Below are 18,214 nucleotides of genomic sequence, written 5' to 3'. Positions count from 1 at the left end.
GAATATGCTCACGTTGGAACAAAGCGTAGAACCAAAGAGGACGTGGCCGTACTTTTGAACCCTCCATCGGTATATTTGGTGGTTTCCGACTAGTAATTTTAAGTAATCTCGCATTTTTTCCATATCTTTGTTTAAATTTCGCTCTGCTTAAGAAATGTTAATGGCAATCTATCAAATTATTTCCTTTCTTAACATTGAAACACTTTTGTTAAGTCACTGTTATTCTTGCTGTTGGTATATTTCTACATATTACGCGCATTCTGTAGATTTGCCCGCTCTTCGAAAATGTAGAAATATCTCTAATCGAATTGAAATGCGTTAATTTTCAAAAATTCATCGATGTTACGTGATAATAAATTTCGCTTGGAAATTCGAAAAATGAACGTCGTTCGTGCACTTTGATACGACAACAATAAACGTAGCTTAGAAAACAATACACGTGAAACGTGTGCATACGTCACGAGATGACGCAGCCTTCACCGTCACAGGATTAACCTTTACGCCGCGATATTCGACTACGGTAAACACTGGCGTGTTCCAGTTCACAGAAACATTTCATTTTAATCCACCTGTCGTTCAAATGTATCTTTTTGCTCTCGAATGATCGAGAAGGACGTGTACGTAACGACAGAACAAGAATGCAAAGGAAAAATCGAATAATTCCATTTCTGTTGGGTCTTTGACTTTGGTATCAACTCAGCGATGAAAATCGAGTATAGTGATACGGCATGATTGAAAATAGGGCAACCCGTGAAAGTATAATACACTTAAACGTTGTACACAGCGATGAAGTTTCAACAACTGCAGAAAACAAACGACACGACTGCTTCTATATTTACGAGAATAGGATAATATGCATACGCGTAATCGTAAAACAAATATAAAAAAGGAAATCGTGGCTTGGTAATATGAAATTGCTTCGAAGCATACTATTGGGTTAGGTTTTGCTGATTTTGTCAATACCATGTAATGACAAAATCCGCAATCACTTAGTTGCCAATATAATATGGACTGTAACACGCTAAACTTAAAAAGTATAGTTTGCACGCTTAATAAGTATATTGCACGGATATCTACGCGTTTATGAGAAAGGGGAATAGTCGAAATGCAGCTCGAGACAACTAATATTCTAACGAGGTGTCGTTCTATTAGACGTAAAGTATCGTAGAAACACGATCATGAAAAACATAGATGAACCCGGCGAAGACAACTTTCTCGTTTCGAGCGATCATAAGACGTCGAAACGAATGTACAAATTGCAAAAATTCGCGCGTTTTCTTTTAAAGGAAAGTCGATATTTATTCAGTGGAAATTGAACGAACTTTGTGAGTTATTGGGTTGACAACTAAGTGATTGCGGATTTTCTCATTATCGTCTAATGGTACAGCTGGGAAAATTGAAAAACTTCATTTCTAAAAGTTTTTAGCAACAAGGGTTGGTCTGCAGCACGATACGCCTATAACTTCAAATACATCTTCAAGCGCTTGATTTTCTTCTGCTCATTTTGGATTTTTAATTTTTCCCACTCCGTTTCATACTCTGATATCCAATCTCTGGCTTTTTGCGTTCCATCAAATTGCTTTAAGCCGAAGTTTGCTTCTTCTTTCTCATAATTCCACATTTTTCCTTAATAAGTTACGAAGTGGTTCCAGAAGTTCGCAAGCATCTTCTATAAATTTAGAATAAAAATTCATTTTCCCCAGTAATTGTCTTACATTTTTTTGTCCTTTGGGCGTTCAAATTCGCGTATTGCTCTCAGGTTATCTCTTCCTAGTCGCACACCGTTTTCTTCCATCATGCGACCAAGATATTTTACTGAACCTTTTGCAAAATTACCACCTAACGACAAAATCCGCAATCACTTAATTGCCAACGCAATAATTTCCAAAACAATTACTTTCGTATAAAGCAGAAAAAAAGGAATTTAATTTATCGTCGATTTCGCCCATAGCAAATAGTAGATAAAACTGGACCCGATAGAAAAACCTAACAACCACCGTTTCCAATTGTTAGTTTGCCATTCGTTCTCACTTACACTTCGATAGCGTTCACATACTCTGTTTCTACTGGGATCGATCGAAGTGTGCGGATACTCGCGAGCTTTCGCGTAATGACGAGAATCGTCATCCAAGGGACGAGGCATTTTGCGTCCGTTATCTCGTCACTGTAAACCGAGAGAATGCTCCGACCTTGTTGCATCAGGTCCTCCGAATCGGTTATCGAAAATCGATGCTGTTCTCGCGGCAGAGCTTTGTCGCGGCCAATTCCAGCGTTCCGTGGACAAATAACATAATCACCAGGGAAATTGTTCGAGAATACAGAGACAAAGAGAGGAAGAATAGAAAAGAAACCGGGCGTTCCACGAACATGAAAAACTAAAAGCCAGAGAGAGAGAGAGAGAGAAACGTAATGTAAAAGAGCGACGACGAGAAGAAGAGTTGCTTCTTACCTTCTCTGCCGAATTTACGCTTCTTTTTTCCAAGACTGGTGCCGGCTGAGGAGCTCTTGCCGGAGCTCTTGTCCTTGCTCTTCCAGCGCATCAACATGTTTCGCAAACGCTTCAGCGTCCCGAAGATAGATCGTTGCGCGTCATTCGAAAATACCGCGCGCGCGCATGCGCGCGCGTTCACGATACTCGGCTGCAGTTGGATCGCGCTATCGTCGATCGACTGGCGCGATCCTGCGCCGATTTCCGCGTTTCCACGCCATCTTCTCGTTTCCTTGTCCCGTGCATCACAAACGCCAACGCGTATTATCGTCGTTCGTTTACTTCGAACCGATCGCCTCTAGGCGTTCGCCGGTCGAAAAGGTTGCGTGCGTTTCTCTTATCGCTCGATCTTCATTCCCGAATTTAGCGAACGGTTGGGAAAAAGAATCGCGAACGAGCTTTCGCGTGGAAGGTTAGATCGTTGGAGAATTACGAGAACTGGCAGTGCCGATGAAGATTCGGCCGCCTCTCACGTCGCCATTTTTCGCACGCGAATTCCATTTCGCTCGCCGTGGGTGGGTGGCGTACTCGGAGCACGCTACGTACCGAACCGGATCACTGGGTCAAAGGAACCGGCCGGCCCTGCCAACGCTGCCAGTCCCGTTCGAGATATTCGATGAATGAAATTAATCGCGACAGATCGAATGCAAATTGCCTACGTCCGTGTTACATCGCAGGGAGAATTCTCAGCCGAGGTACGTTTATCTCGAGCGCGAAACGACACTGGATGGAGGCTGTGTGAGCCAACACTCGAATCACACGCGCGTTATCGCAAAACCAATGAATATTCCACTTTTCACGGATTATCTTGATAAGCGAGGACGTGGCGAATTCTGAAGCGAAAAATAGCCATTCGGAGATTATAGAATTACTTGAAAGAAGAAGGAGAAGAGAAGCAGCGAGAAGAAGACGATGAGCAGGAAAAAGACGAGGAAAATGATCAAGTGTATCCTGCTCATGATCCCGTCGGTCTTCCAAATCGATAGGTCCACCTCGTATTTTAAGCAATATGGAGCTGCACTTCCAGTGCTATCGACCGTTTCTTGCGAACGAAGAAACCAGCACAGTCGATGCACCGTCACCACGCGTTGTTACGATTCTTCCCTGCACACGTACGCAACTACCAACGCCTATACACCAGGCAGTTAACTGGCAGGATACGCGTGGTACAATTGCCTTGACACATGTAGCGCAACCAGCAACCTCAGACACCAACTTGATTACACGGTGAAGGTCGTGACCGAGGAAGAACCAACAGCTATATATACATGTATATGTATACAAGCATATGCACACGCGTTCACCGACTGCTACTACGAGCAGCTTCCTATCATCGAGTAACGCGATGTGACTGCGTATCGCGGACGTGAGACAGCCAAAGCGAGAGATTCGCTCGGTGTTGCACACTCGCCAGTGACCATCTACCGAGAAACGACTAACTCGACGATGTCGAAGAAGAAGTCACTAAACCTAAGGATCGTGGAATTGTCGGAGGAACGATGGTCGCGAAACGAATTTCGAGGCAATTGAGAGAAAGAACGATAGCACCGGTCGACAGAAGGGAGAACCTCGCGTCAACTAGCAGCGACTAAACCGTCGTGTCACCGGCACGCCACCGCCACCCTCGAGGTTGCTGATTCCTCCAACGATCGCGGCCAGCATCGCTGCGCGCTCCTCCTTCGCTTTACACGCGTCTTCGAAGGTCGCGATCGATCGTACCTCTGTCTATGAGATTTGCAGCTCGGAAACCGGCGAATAAGACACAGCCACCGGCATCGATACCGGCGACGTCGCACACCCACCACCACCACCACCACCACCACCACGAGGACCACCACCACAATCGTGACGGGCTACGCGCCGTTCCACAAGGTGCGTCAACGCCGGCAGCAGCGGCACCACCGTCGAAAACGCGGCCAACGTCGTCGCCGGGATCTGCCCGAGTCCCGGCACTGCACCCACCACCTACACACCCCTCGGCACCGCTCGCGTGTCCACGTTTGCCCCGCTCCGCCCTAAACCTCCCGCTTTGTCTCTCCTGCCATCTCTCCCCATCCTATCTTGCCGCACAGTGACGTCACGGGAATGGAGTCGGGGATCGATCCCGAACGCCCACCTCGACACCGCATCCTCCCGAACGCAGCTGCTCTACTCACCGGATGGAAAACATTCGACCGATACCGCGACCTCTGACGACCTTCTCTTCCTGCCGCTCTCTTCCTTCGTCACCTCACGAGGACCAGACGATAGGACGATTGTTGGTTTCCCGACGCATCGCAGGATTCAGCGACCGATGCAATCGACTAACCTTCTTCTCGTTCTTTTCGACGATGCAGAGGCGAACAGAGTTCGCTAGAGTTTGCATTCGGTTTGCACTTTGCTACGCTGGCTGTTTCATTTCGCTTCGATTAGGGTGTTGTCGAAGATTCTCGCAGACGAGCAGATCGCAGACGGCTGGCAACGTGTGTTTTGGGGGAAAAAGGGAGGTGGAATTAGGTGGTGGAAGGTGGGAAAAGTAGGTAAACTGCGTAGGTTTAGAAGACATATGACGACGCAGTTTACGTATTAGAATTAGTATGAGAATGGCGAAAGCGTGTCCCATGTATTTACTGACACGTAACGTGATCGAGATTAATTTTTATGTCTTCTGTAGCTAGTTACTATTATGTTACAATTTAATACGACACTGTGTCATAAACAGGCAGCCTGCGCTACGCGAATACCGCGTTAAAATTGATTGTCCAAATTATTGTGAATAATATTATTATGAAATATACGCGGATTATTTCATTCGTTCAATTTACTACTGAGCCATAGTCAAGAACATGTTCGTCTTCCCATAGCCAATTCAGCTGATCTATGGATAGGAGGAGGAGCGAACGCGGAACATTTCTTGTCTCTGTGTTATCTAACTAGTCATCTTCCAAGTACTTAACGAGTGCTTTAACACTAGAAATACCACACCAGTGAAATTGACTGGTTCTACAATTTTATTTTCAAATTCCTACTTCATGTTATATTTTTTCCCGCAATGATGTAATGACCTTCGCGACGATAACTAAAAGAATAATATAATGAATTTTATTTTGTCTTGTTATTTCTATACTTAAACTCCTCCCCTCGACATTTTTTTTTTTTTTTTTTTGATAACTGTATTATCACGTAAACAATTATTGTATACTCGATAAAGCGTCCTTATGATATTCAACACTGAATCATCGATCACGTACCCCCTTTTTTTTTGTTTTTTGGTTATATTCTGCGCTCCTCGATATTATTACTGTTAATAATATTTTCAATAAAAATAATAACTAATTATTGCACCTGGGCCCATAACCTGTTGCGATCCCACCTCTGAGTATAGAAATAATAACATTTTATTTTTTATGTATTCAAACTGAAAATAATTTTGCATCAAGGCTACTTGTACCAATACCAGTGAAAATGACTGGTACTTGTCGAAGTGTAAAAGGGTGCTGCAATCTGTTTATCGAACCCCAATTAGCCAGTTTCCTCGTTTTTTACAACTTGCCACGCGTTTTTCAAATTTTTACTGCGTATCACTCGATATGACGATATCGGTTATCAGAAAAATTCCGGATCGATCGCTAAATCGCTAGACGCTAACACTAGAAACACCATACCAGTCAAAATGACTGGTTCTAGAATTTTATAAACGTGTCAACCCTCGTTTAGGGATTATGGCCCCATATGGATTAATAATGCCAAAAATGTACTACATAACATGGAACTCCTTCCGTAAGAGAGTAATAAATCAATAAATATAAAAATATTGTATTATTAGGTATTTTTTAAAGACCAGTCGTTTTCGCTGGTTTTGATAGAAATATCTTCGCGTTAACTATCGGTAGTTCTAATGTTAAACAGATATCCACGGATCGAGAACGAACGTGTGACTGTTATCACCAGATTCTGCTATATTTTCCACTCGCGACACGATTCAGAAAGGCGTCAGCGTCACTCTAACATCCGGATATCGACTATTCGAATTTGCATCCGAGCTGCCTAATTTGCATACATATTGAACGGCGTATCGACTAATCGAAAACTCGACAAACAAATTTCGTTGTCCTTACTTTTCCTTCCAGACTCTGATCTCGAATGCGATCGACCAGATCGGGCGTCGCTCGATCAGTTCTATTCCCTCGTCAACGAGAAAACGCGCCCACTCCGCTCTCGTTTCCAACGTTAAACCGGTGCGTGCACGGCGCCACATTTTTGTTAACCGTTTTAGCGCCACGCAGCGCCGTCGCGCTGTTCTCGGACTGTGGTCAACTGTATCGCGATGCTTCGTCACGATCGTCAATTCGCAACGCGTTCGGTTCCGAATGTAGCTCGTCGCGAGTCGTATCGGAGATTCCTCTCGCAATTACTCGTTTTTTCAAATAACCGTAAATCCCCTGCATAAACGAAAAAAAAGAGTAGCGCAATCGCGCTGCACGGTTTCTTGAAAACCCCTGCCACTAAAACGGTCAAACGTGTAAGCGAATTGCGGTAGAGTTCAGAGGCCCAGCGCTGCGTCTATAAATATAGATCACAACCGGAAGCTTTGTTTTCACGTGGGCTCGTCGTGGCCGAAGCGTTTTGCGATCGACGGCCGAGCGAATCTTTGTCGAAACGATGAGACGAGAAACACGCGTCAAAATCTCGAAATATGGAACTTCCTTTGCTCCTGTTAACAATTTACCAACCGATAGCCGATTAATCGGCTTTTTGTCGCCGACGCTTACCGACCGATAACCTATTAATCGGCTTTTTGTCATCGACGTTTATCGACCGATAGCCTATTAATCGGCTTTTTGTCGTCGACAATCTTTTTCATTATTTGAGCAGTAATCTGTTATTTAGTACCAAGGTACCTTGCTCGATTGCGTCAGTTGCGTTGCTTTCTAAGCTTCCACATTTTTATACCAATTTGAAAAAGTTAGCGTTCGCGATGAACGAAAAGAATGGTATCGGAGAGACTAAACCGAAACAGAGCCGGCGCCAGGGAGAATCCGCGCCTGAGATGCCGGTCGGACGTGCGTATGCCGTTGAACCGCTAGCGGTCAGTAAAGTGTTAAGCATAAGTTAATGGAAGAATCACGTTTAAATTAAATAATGGCTTTGTTTGCCTGATTTAGCCTCGATCTAATAAACAACGTTTCGTTTTGAACGCGATGCCATTGTTAACGACAACCCATGATTCTTCGATCAACTGATGAATAAATTCTACTTTACCGGGACGTTTCGAAGCTGCGAGTCCGCTTTCACGCGCCGCATTTCCTCTTATTGGAATTACGACGAAAGATTGGCGAGCAAGAAGGAGACTAAAAGGAGGGAAAGACGAGGACGTACAAACAATAGATAATCGGCGAGAGACATTGGAATTGCGCGAACAAACGCGGTACACCTCGTTTCCCGAACGAATCGACGCGTCGGTTAAATTACTCGTCGTTAATTGCAAGCTTCGATTTAAGCTCCGTAATGAATTCGCGATACGACCGAGTGTATAGGCAATTAAAAGATTTCCATTCTTCGCGCGACAAAGTTGTTAGTCTGGAATCGCGTGGTCATGTGGTTGTAGTTGCGAACGCACGGCTGCAAAGTTGTCGCGGTTTCGCCTCTGTACCGTTAAATCTCTGCAACAGCTCCGGAGATGCCGCTGTTATGGAATAGTTAGCAACCGGCAGACACGACTCTACAAGCTCCCAGTATTCTGCACACATCGATAGACGTAGAAAACGTAATATACATAATACGACTTCATATCTTTTGAAATATAATTAAAAGGGTAGAAATTTGCTGGAAAATTGTTGAATTCTACGCTTTCAAGTTTATTATGCGCGTATAAAAATCCGGGTAATGTATTGAGTTGGCAACTAAGCGGTTGCGAATTTTGTCATTACCATCTATTGACAAAATCCGTAATCGTTTAGTCGCCAACCCAATAGCTATGATATTTGTCGGAAATGTGCGTAATGGAAACATTTTCGGTTTTTGCATCTCTTTCGCACGGTCGATCGATACCGATCGTCGATACATTGCTTATAGAAGAGTTTATTCGCCGATTCTAACGATATACAGCGCTGTGATACATTTTGTGTATCCCAGGTTGTGCGCCGCTGGCGACTTCATTTGAGACGAGAGACGACGAAACGTAACAACGAATTGTTTCGTTCGCACGAAAGCCACGGTGTCGCTCGATTCGCTGTTTGTTCGGTTTTCTTTTTATCGTATTCAGGTTTGCTTGTTTGCGTCACTATTTGCTATTCAAATAAAGCTATAGACCTAGAAAACTAACTGTACGTAAAATGTTTATGTAAAACGATTACGATATATATAGAATGAAACTAGAATAAAAGGAAAAACGTATCGGTCGATGTGCTATATTTTCGCAATGGAAATGTTTCGTGAAAGCAAAAATTGTAAATGACAGTGTAAAACACCGCTACGATAACAGGCCCGGGCATTACGTTCGGAGGTATCGCAGTATGAAAACTGGATGTACAAAAATCAAACGAACCACTCAGATGGCCTGCCAATAGCACGTGTTTCGAAAAACCAATTCATTTTTGCAGAATATTACGAACTACCTCCCGTTTCAAATATTTCAAGCTATACAAATTTCAACGTTCTAACACTTGGAATTTTTTATCAAAACTCTACGTACATACTATATGCAGGGTGGTTGGGGTTAGGTTGGGGTTAGGTAGTAGGTTAGTAACTGCATACTCTCAATATTATGTCTCATAATTATTATATTATACAGGGTGGTTGGTAACTGGTGGTACAAGCAAAAAGAGGGTGATTCCACGCGAAAAAAGAAGTCGAAAATATAGAATAAAAATTTCTTTTTTAATTTTTTTTTTTATTTTTCCATCAAGAAACGATCTGCAGTGAGATCCATTATAACGAGACGTGATGAAGTGCACGCGTACCGAGCGAAAATTCAAAGTCGATTTTCTCGAAAACAAAGCCCCGAACGAAAAATTTTTATTCCATATTTTCGACTTCTTTTTTCGCGTAGAATCACCCCCTTTCCGCTTGTACCGACAGTTACCAACCACACTGTATATATATGACGGAGATGAAAGGAAAACCGGAGCCTTCCCTTTGCAATTTTGAGGAAGCCTTCTAATGCTTTAGCCTAGATTTTATCATAACTGTAATTAAGCAATTGTCATTTGTAATTGTTTGATATTTGTGAAAGCGAAAGTGGGTTCAAAGTGACAACTGGTCGCCGAACGTAGCCACGGTCACGGGATAAACGTTTTGCCTGACGAAGGTGTGGATCGGTTGTATCGTTCTCCCTAGAAATCACATAGAATTGTACTTTGGAGATGTCGATATAATGGGACACACGTTGTATTAGGAATCAAACTCCAGACAGAAACTGCCTAGCAACGGCGTTTGGATCTTTCTCGATGCTTCCAAAGAGTATACAACAAACTTTTGACAGAAACTGCCTAACAACGACGATTGGAACCTTCTCGATGCCTCCAGCGAGCATATAACAAAGAAAATGCAGTCGTACAGCGAAAAAGATTTTCATCGGATATTCGTTCGTGTGATCGCCTTGGAAAGTGATACATCGAGCAATTTACCGAGTGTCTCAGCAATCGTATTTTTGTGTTTAAAATTATTCTACGCATAGTAAAGAGTTATCCCGTTGTCCGTGGATTCGTTTGAACCCCGGAACATTGTTAATAGCGTTAATTAAATTCGTTATTCGTAAAACCTATCAATCGTTAATCTCATTATTCGTTAAATTTATTATTCGTAAGACATATTATTCGTTCCTCTTACTGTTCGTTAAACTTACTATTCTTTAATCTAATTATTAGTTAAACTTATCGTTTGTTAATCTTATCATTTATTAAACTCATTATTCATAATGTTTTGTAAAATCTTGTTTATTCGCGTAAATATATTCTCTGTTTCGTAAAACAATGGCTAATTCAAACGAAGAATCGTTACGCGCCTTGAATCCTAATGATAACCCGACATATAATTAATCAATGTAACTTTTTTAAAAAAACATTTTTATTAGGAGTAAAGGTAACAGCAGGAAGATTTCACAGATTATAGAGCTTTGACTGTAGCGAAGGAATTATGGCGCAAGAGACGAGAATAAAAGCTGAACAGCTCTATGAACAATTACAAAGCCTTTGATGTATCTGGAAATCGTATTTGAAGAAACGGATGTGTGAATACATATAGGTGAGAATACGTATACGCGAAACGGTAACACCACGGACTCGCAAGAGGCTTAAAGCGTAAGAGCGAGATTTGTCTGCCGCGAACGAGAACGTGCTTCTACGCGATGCTTCTCCCGGTTTGCCTTAAGAGGCTCATTGAAATGCACGGTCATACGCCGTGCCACGCGGTTTGCACCTTGTCCGGATAAAAGCACAATGCGGCCGAAACGCGGTTGCTTTGACACGAAAACGTCGTAAAAAAAGAGAAAAGAAAAGAACGCTAGGATATTGACGATCAGTAGAATAATCCGTCACATCCGCCTTTCGAAATTCTTTTTCTTTTTTCCTGGCCAATGTTAACACTTTACCGACCGATAGCCGACTAATCGGTTTTTGTCGCCAGCGCTTACCGACCGATAGTCTATTAATCGGTTTTTTCCGCCGACGCTTACTGACCGATGGCCTATTAATCGGCTTTTTGTCGTCGACAATCTTTTTCATTATTTGAGCAGTATTTTGTTATTTAGTACTAAGGTACCTTGCTCGGTTGCGTCAGTTGCGTTGCTTTCTAAACTTCCACAGTTTTATACCAATTTGAAAAACTTACCGTTCGCGATAAACGAAAAAAATGGTATTGGAGAGTCTAAACCGAAACACAGCCGGCGCCAGGGAGAATCTGCGCCTGAGCTGTCGGTCGGTAAAGTGTTAATAAGACAAAGAACGTAACCGTAATCCACTGGTTGGTGAAATTGATTTAGCGAGAAAAAAAAATCGACTAAAATGGCACTCACCCTTTTGCTGAAGTACTCGTTGCGGACTAACAGCTCTCCTAGGGTCGTTCCCATTGTTCCAACGAACTTCGTTATAGGCGACACTCCGTGCGGGTCCTGGTCCAGCTATAGATACGCTTCTCGCGCCACTTGCAACGTCTTTGGGCAAAGGCGGCAGAGGTCTGTCAGCGTCATACTCCGTACCATCCAGGCAATTCACATCCCTACGTTCCTGATGCAAGAACACGGAATCGGAATCGGAAACACTGTCTTCGCTCCTGTGTCTCCTAGTCGGTGGTTCCGGGGCAGTGCCATGTTTCGTTGGCCAGCTTCCACTAGCCAAATCCTGACCAACGGCCGACTGGTTGGAGAAACTGACCCTTTTCGCGCCACCGGCGGTTCCGTACTCCACACACTCTCCGCCGATCAAGCTTCCCCTCTTAAAAATCGGCGGAGGAGCGACTGTCTTTCCATCGACGTCATTCGCCTCCTGCTCGTAGATCGAGGAAACTTCGAGTTTCCTCGGAACCACTTGCCCCTCTCCTCTGTGAAAATGTGGAGAGGCACTTTTGCTTCTTTGAGCTTCTTGTCTAGCGGGGTCCAGAGGTGTCGATGGAACCAAATCGCGACGATCGCGAATGGCCTGTTGAGGTCTGACGATCAAAACAGGCTGATTCTGGCCCTTCTGACTCTGCATTAGAGGCGGTTTTCCTATAGGATTCGATTTAGAGCATCGAAGATTGCCAGCGGACCACGAAGCTGGGTTACCATGAGCAACAGGCATGGCAACACTCGTCGGACTTCGAATCGCAGTTTGTCTAGGTGTCGACGTTCTGACGGGATTCTTCTTGCAATAGGAGGATTCCTCCATCAGATTCTGCTCGTAAATACGTCGTTGTTGTTCCTCATCCAGCTTCTTGAGCTGCTGCCAGTACACCGCTTCCCTGACCTCGGGTAAATCAATTTTTCGAGCCATCTGTCTGGAGCTGGCGCTCACAGGAGACGCCAGTGACTTCCTATGGGCTTCCAACGCCTTCTGCTGCCAGTAGAACGCTTCTAAATGTTGTCTGGTCTTTTGTTTCGAAGGTGACAAAGGTCCGCTATTAATGCTCGATGTTCCCCGTTGTCCATACATTGGTTCGCAGATTTTCTGAACGTACATCGTTTCTGGCCGAGACTCTTGCTGCTGTGAAACACTTTGCTCTTCTACGCCAACCCTATTAGCGTTTCGTGCTAATTGAATTTCCACCTGACGAGAAGCAACAGCATTTTGCGAATGATGAGTCTGCTCTCGATGATGATGATTTTCTTTGGACCCTGACTCGGTCAAATGGACAGACTTCTGCGTGTTTGGTTGCACTTCTTTCAGCGGACTCGTACGAGCTTCGCTTGGCTGCTGTGGACTCGCTTGTGGAGAAGACGTGTGTGCTTGAACCCAAGCCACTCTGTCATCGCCGTCGTTCCTATTTACATTATCCGATCTATGGTTTATGTTTTCCGGCGAATGAATTCTTGGAGAGCTAACAACCGCGTTTCTTTGACTTTTGTATCCGTAAATGGGCTCTGGTCTCGGTATTTCTGTATTAAAGTCTCCATTGGCCGCTGCAGTGCCTTTAGTCATAGTAGCATCCTTATTTGGACTGGAATCTTGGTTACGTTGATCCACGGAATTAACGTTAACAAGTTTACGGGGTGTGTTCGTCATGTGAACAGGTGATTCTATAGCGCAGCGTCTGGAGTCGTTCGAAGGACGTGGTATTCTCGTCTCGCAGGTGGTTTCTCTTTTCGGAGAAGCTATCAGAATCTGCTCGTTGGGCTGAGCTCTCCTGGAAGCTGGTAGACGTTGTCGCGATCCAAAGGGAGAAATCGGTTTGCCTTGGCTTCCGCTAGGGGAAGTCGGACCACGATTCGATTCCTCGCGATTATTCGCTTCTCCAGCTTGCCTTTCATCCTCGCGTTTTTCATTCGCCAGATTTTCTCTCGGCGAAACAGGTCTTTCTCCTCTCGAACGAGTTCTCTGAGACGGGGAAACTCTCTTGTCCAAAGAGTCTTCGATCGAACGGTCGAGTTGCTTAGCATTGGCCAAATTCTCTTGGCAAGGAGAAGGCGAGGCAGGAGTCTCGTCATAAATCCTCTCATCCATGCATCTAGTCGACGATCTGGAGGGCGATTTCTCATTTTCGTAGATCCCTTCTTGCCTAGAATCTTCCTCGTCGAACTCGCGTCCATTGGGAGACCCGCTATTTCGAGGCGAATGTAAATAATATTCGCCGCTCTTCGAACTGGATGGCGAGAATTCGCTTTTCTGGCTAGAATTGGGTGTGCAACTAGAATCCCCGTAATCTCCAGATTTCTGACTGGACCCCGAGGAAAGATACTTGGGGGATCTACCTACCAAAGGGGCTCTGTGATTCTGATTTACTATCGGCTGCCTAGTAATCTTCACCTGTGCAGACACGGACTTCAAAATCAGGCCAGGAGGATTGTCATTTTCGTACAATCCAGGTTCGTTCAGGTATTCCGGCGGCTTATCGTACGCGTTCTTTCCATATCTGGCAATTTGCTCTTGCCTTTCCTCTTGCTCCTCCAAATAGTTCTCGTAGTTGGCCAATTCGGTCCTTGAGTGAGGTATCGCGGGCAACGGTCGATCCATCGGATGAATGGCCCTGGGCCTAACTAGGTACCTCTCGCTAGGTGGAGCAGAGATCCTTCCAGAAGGTGCGTGATTCCTCTGAAAGAAGTAAGGCGGTCTACTCGCGTGATTCGGCTCCTGCAGACTGTGTTTTCGTTCCAGCTGGCCGTATCGCTGGCCGCATCTCTGGCTAAATTCCTCGCGCTTCTGCCTCTGCTCGAATTTCCTGATGTCGGGCGAGATTCCCAGCTGCGCGTTCCGCTCGTTCCACCTTTCGTCCGGAGCGATAGAGCTTAGACTGGAATCAGTCGTGTAAGATCTCGGAGCTCCGCTTCGATCGCGTAACAGACCTTCGTGATCCTCGTCTCTGGCTAGGTGATCCGGGGTGCTCGTTATGGGTCCTTGATCCGGAAAGAGCTCGCGCTTAATTTCGTCCAGCCTCTCTTCGATTATCGACCCGTTCAGGCTGTTGTCCAACTTCACGTTCCTCTTTATATCTTCGTTCAGATTCATCGTGTCAGGAGACCTGGTGTAGTTCCCGTTTTGCTGGTAACGAGCAAAGTGTCTGTCGTCGGGCCTCTTTCTCTCTTTAGACTCCTTCTTCTTGTAGTCTTTTCGAGAATCCTTCGGAGAGAAGAAACCAGGCAGCAGACGACGAAGGCCCAGTTTCTTCTTTTGTTTCTCCTCTTTCTTCGTGCGAGAGGAAGTGCCCGCCTCCATGGTGAACTCTCTTATCAGATTCGCGTAGCCGTCTGTTTTACAACTCTCTCTAACTAACGCAAAATCAACGCTGTCTGTGTTCGTGGAACTCGAAATTTTCTCGCTTTCGATCCTCGGTTGTTCTGTGAAACTCTTGGCTGTCTCGTTCCTAGGATTCCAGAATTCCTTCGACAATAAATACACGGACTCGTTCCACAGATTAGAAGCTCCCAATTCTATCTCTTTTCGCCGATCAACCTCCACATTGTCAGAGTCATTCTCGATTCTCTCGTTCTCCTTTTCTCTGATGTCCTCGTCCAAAGACTTGATCCTGTCCTCGAGACAGGAATCCGAGTCGACCGTACTGAGCGTGCTGTCAGCGAGAATTTCCTCGCAAGTTCTGTTGCCAGGAAGATCGATCGATCGTTCAAACTCGGGCCTGCGTTTTCTCTGGTCGAAGAGCGGCGTCTGAGGATCGTAGTCCTCGCTCTCCCTGGAGGAAACACTGCCCAACTCCTCCACGTAAGAGGACTTGGACGATTCCGAGGAGTGACGATCCAATTGGTTCTTCAGGAACTCCCCGGACCACCTCTTCTCCACTTCCAGCACCTTCTCGCTGTAGATAGGCCTCTTCCTCGAGTCTGACTCTTCTTCTACAGTGGAAACAGATTCGCGATTCACGTCCAGCAAACCGTACTCCTCGATCTTCAACCTCTTGTCGAGATTATGCTTCTGCAGAAATTCCTCGTCGAACGTGATTCTACTGGCCAACTTCTCCTGGCCAGGCTCCGCGTCGGATAACTTGAGAGCCCGGTTTTCTCGCGATTCTAGTAGTTTCTTTTTATATTTCTGAGCAGTGTTTGCGTCGATTTTCGTGTTCAGGTTCTGTTGCAATACTTCGATGTTTGTTTGGCTCTTCTCTAATCGATTTTTCGCGTCGATCTCTTCTATCTCGTTGTCCTTATCTTCCTTCGTATCTTTATCCCGTTCTTCTTTCTCTTTGATTTTCCCGCTAGGCTCGTTCTTCCTTTTATTTTCCGATCTGTCGGCAACAAGTTCGTCTTTCCGCCAATCTTTTCTCGAAATCTTCGTCGGGGTAAGATTTTTCAGTGAAATCGCTATGCTGCCTATAGATGGACTCTTGCTTAATTTAACAGGCTTAATTCTCTTTTCTGTAGTCGTTGATTCCGTGTTTTCTTTTGACGGAGCATCGTTACAGATATCGGTACTATTAGGTGCAAGAATATCTCCGGGAAGAGAAACACGAAATTTTCTCGAATCCGCCGATTCGTTGGTTTTTGATCGCGAAAACGCTGACTTACCAGGCTCGGATTTTATCGAAAGTTTCCTTTTCAACGAAGTTTCATTCTTCGTTAAAAGAACCTCGCGAGAACCAGCAGATTCTAAGACGATCTTTTCTACTGTAACTTTATCTATCGACAGAACTTTCTCTTGCTCCCCTTGATCTTCGCTCTTGTCAGTTTGGTGCGTGGAATCGCGATCGGTTCGCGCGTCCGTGTTCCAGGGATTCTCATCGACGATTTCCTCCGCCGCCTCCATCCTCCTGTACCCAGGAAGCGCAGCTTGCCACCGCCTAGAATTGAAATCAAGCGTTCGTCGAATCTTTCTGTGCATTAGCTAAATTTCGCTGAAACGTTCAGATTACAACAGGAATAGTTATAATGCACCATAGTTTCTTACTAGTTGTTTATATTTATCGAACAAAGAGGAATAAGTCGCACAAGCATCACCATATAATATTTTAAACTATATTAAAAAATTATTTATAAAATTTATAAACTAATAAATTAATAATAGAGTAAATAAAATTAATAGTATTTTTTAATGGAAATTACCAATATAATAATTACAATTAATATTATTATAAAATATATGCAGATGTTATATACTGTACGCATTTGACTTGATTTGCTGACCAAATTGTTCGTCATACTTCGACAACGTAGCGGTCTGACAAACGAACAACGACACGCTTAACGAGTCCTGCTACTTCATAAGTGTTGAAGTAACTACTTCAAGAAAAACTCTACATCTTTATTCATGTATATCCGTGATCCGGAGACTGCTATCACGCAGAAATATTCTAAATAGGGGAAGGTGCATATTATTGTAACCTTGAGTATACATTATGTTTTCTATTTATCTCAACAGATTTCTATTTATGTTCCCTGTAGCCTCTAGCCAAAGCTATAAGCGTAACTTTTTTGGTAATGTCCTGTTGCTATAAATATGTCGGAGATGAAAGGACATCGGGACTTCTCTTTTGGAATGTTGGAAAAAACTCCAATAGTCCAGACTTTTACTATAGCTACACTTAAGTAATAAAGATAAGAAATATTTTTAATGTTCTAATCCGATTTTATGACAATGGGCTTGGACTCGAAGTGACATAGTGGGTCACTGAACGTAGCCACGGTCACGGGGGGACGTGTACCTGACAGAGGTATGGAATGATTATATGGCTTTCCTGGGGGGGGGGGCTAAAGTTAATTCGTACAAAATAAAGCATGTTTTTGTGAATTATTTGTGACGACACAGTTAAAATCTCTTTATTAAAACCAATAGTACATTAAAGTATGACATTCGAAGAATATTGTATAAAATTTTCACGGAGAAATATCAAAAAATACGGCAATGGCAGCAATTATTCGGACGTGTTTCGGAAAAAAGTAGAATTGCGGTGCCCCTCATAACTTGGTGCTGGATCATCTGAAATCAAAAAATCAAAGTTCATTCGTTAGGTAACAGTTTTCCCCAGGTAACGCTGGGAAGGTTTCCCGAAATTTCAATTTTTTACTTTTTTGGAGCGCTTTGAAGGGATAAATTAGCCGATTTTGCGAAAATTTGCGGCTAATTTTCCCTTCAAAGTGTTCCAAAAAAGTGAAAAATTGAAATTTCGAGAAACCCTCCCAGAGTTACCTGGGAAAAGCTGTTACCTAACGAATGAACTTTGATTTTTTCATTTCAGATGATCCAGCACCAAGTTATGAGCAATTCTACTTTTTTCCGAGACACGTCCGAATAATTGCTGCCATTGCCGTATTTTTTAATATTTCTCCGTGAAAATTTTATACAATATTCTTCGAATGTCATACTTTAATGTACTATTGGTTTTAATAAAGAGATTTTAACTGTGTCGTCACAAGTAATTCACAAAAACGTGCCTTATTTTTGTACGAATTAACCTTAGCCCCCCTTAAAAACAAAGATTGACCCGAGAGGTGGGGAGACGAATATATAAGGGCAGTTCCACTTAGACTTTTTGGAGTTCATGCAGATAAGTTTTACCTGTACGTGGAGTTATACGTGTATTACATCGCATTCGTCATTCCGTGGACCGTAGATTCGTTATCGAACCTGAATTCGTCGTCATCAACATCTCGACCATCCGATCGCCGCTATT

The 18,214-nt window shown here is 43.9% G+C and overlaps 1 protein-coding gene across 25 annotated transcripts in view; it reads right to left on the bottom strand.

The window, feature by feature from the left end:
* LOC117239422 overlaps nt 1-18,214 on the bottom strand; it is a 168,207-nt gene that overhangs the window by 137,610 nt on the left and 12,383 nt on the right. For all 25 annotated transcript variants that reach the window (XM_033504939.1, XM_033504946.1, XM_033504943.1 and 22 more), the window contains exon 2: nt 11,481-16,384. In XM_033504939.1, coding sequence (XP_033360830.1) covers nt 11,481-16,350 — 4,870 coding nt within the window. In that variant the 5' untranslated portion in view covers nt 16,351-16,384. The remainder of the gene's footprint in view (nt 1-11,480; nt 16,385-18,214) is intronic.

Source organism: Bombus vosnesenskii, unplaced genomic scaffold (assembly GCF_011952255.1).
Source record: "Bombus vosnesenskii isolate JDL3184/JDL3185 unplaced genomic scaffold, Bvos_JDL3184-5_v1.1 scf7180000013991, whole genome shotgun sequence".
Taxonomy (NCBI): domain Eukaryota; kingdom Metazoa; phylum Arthropoda; class Insecta; order Hymenoptera; family Apidae; genus Bombus; species Bombus vosnesenskii.
This window is presented reverse-complemented; position numbering and strand designations above follow the sequence as displayed.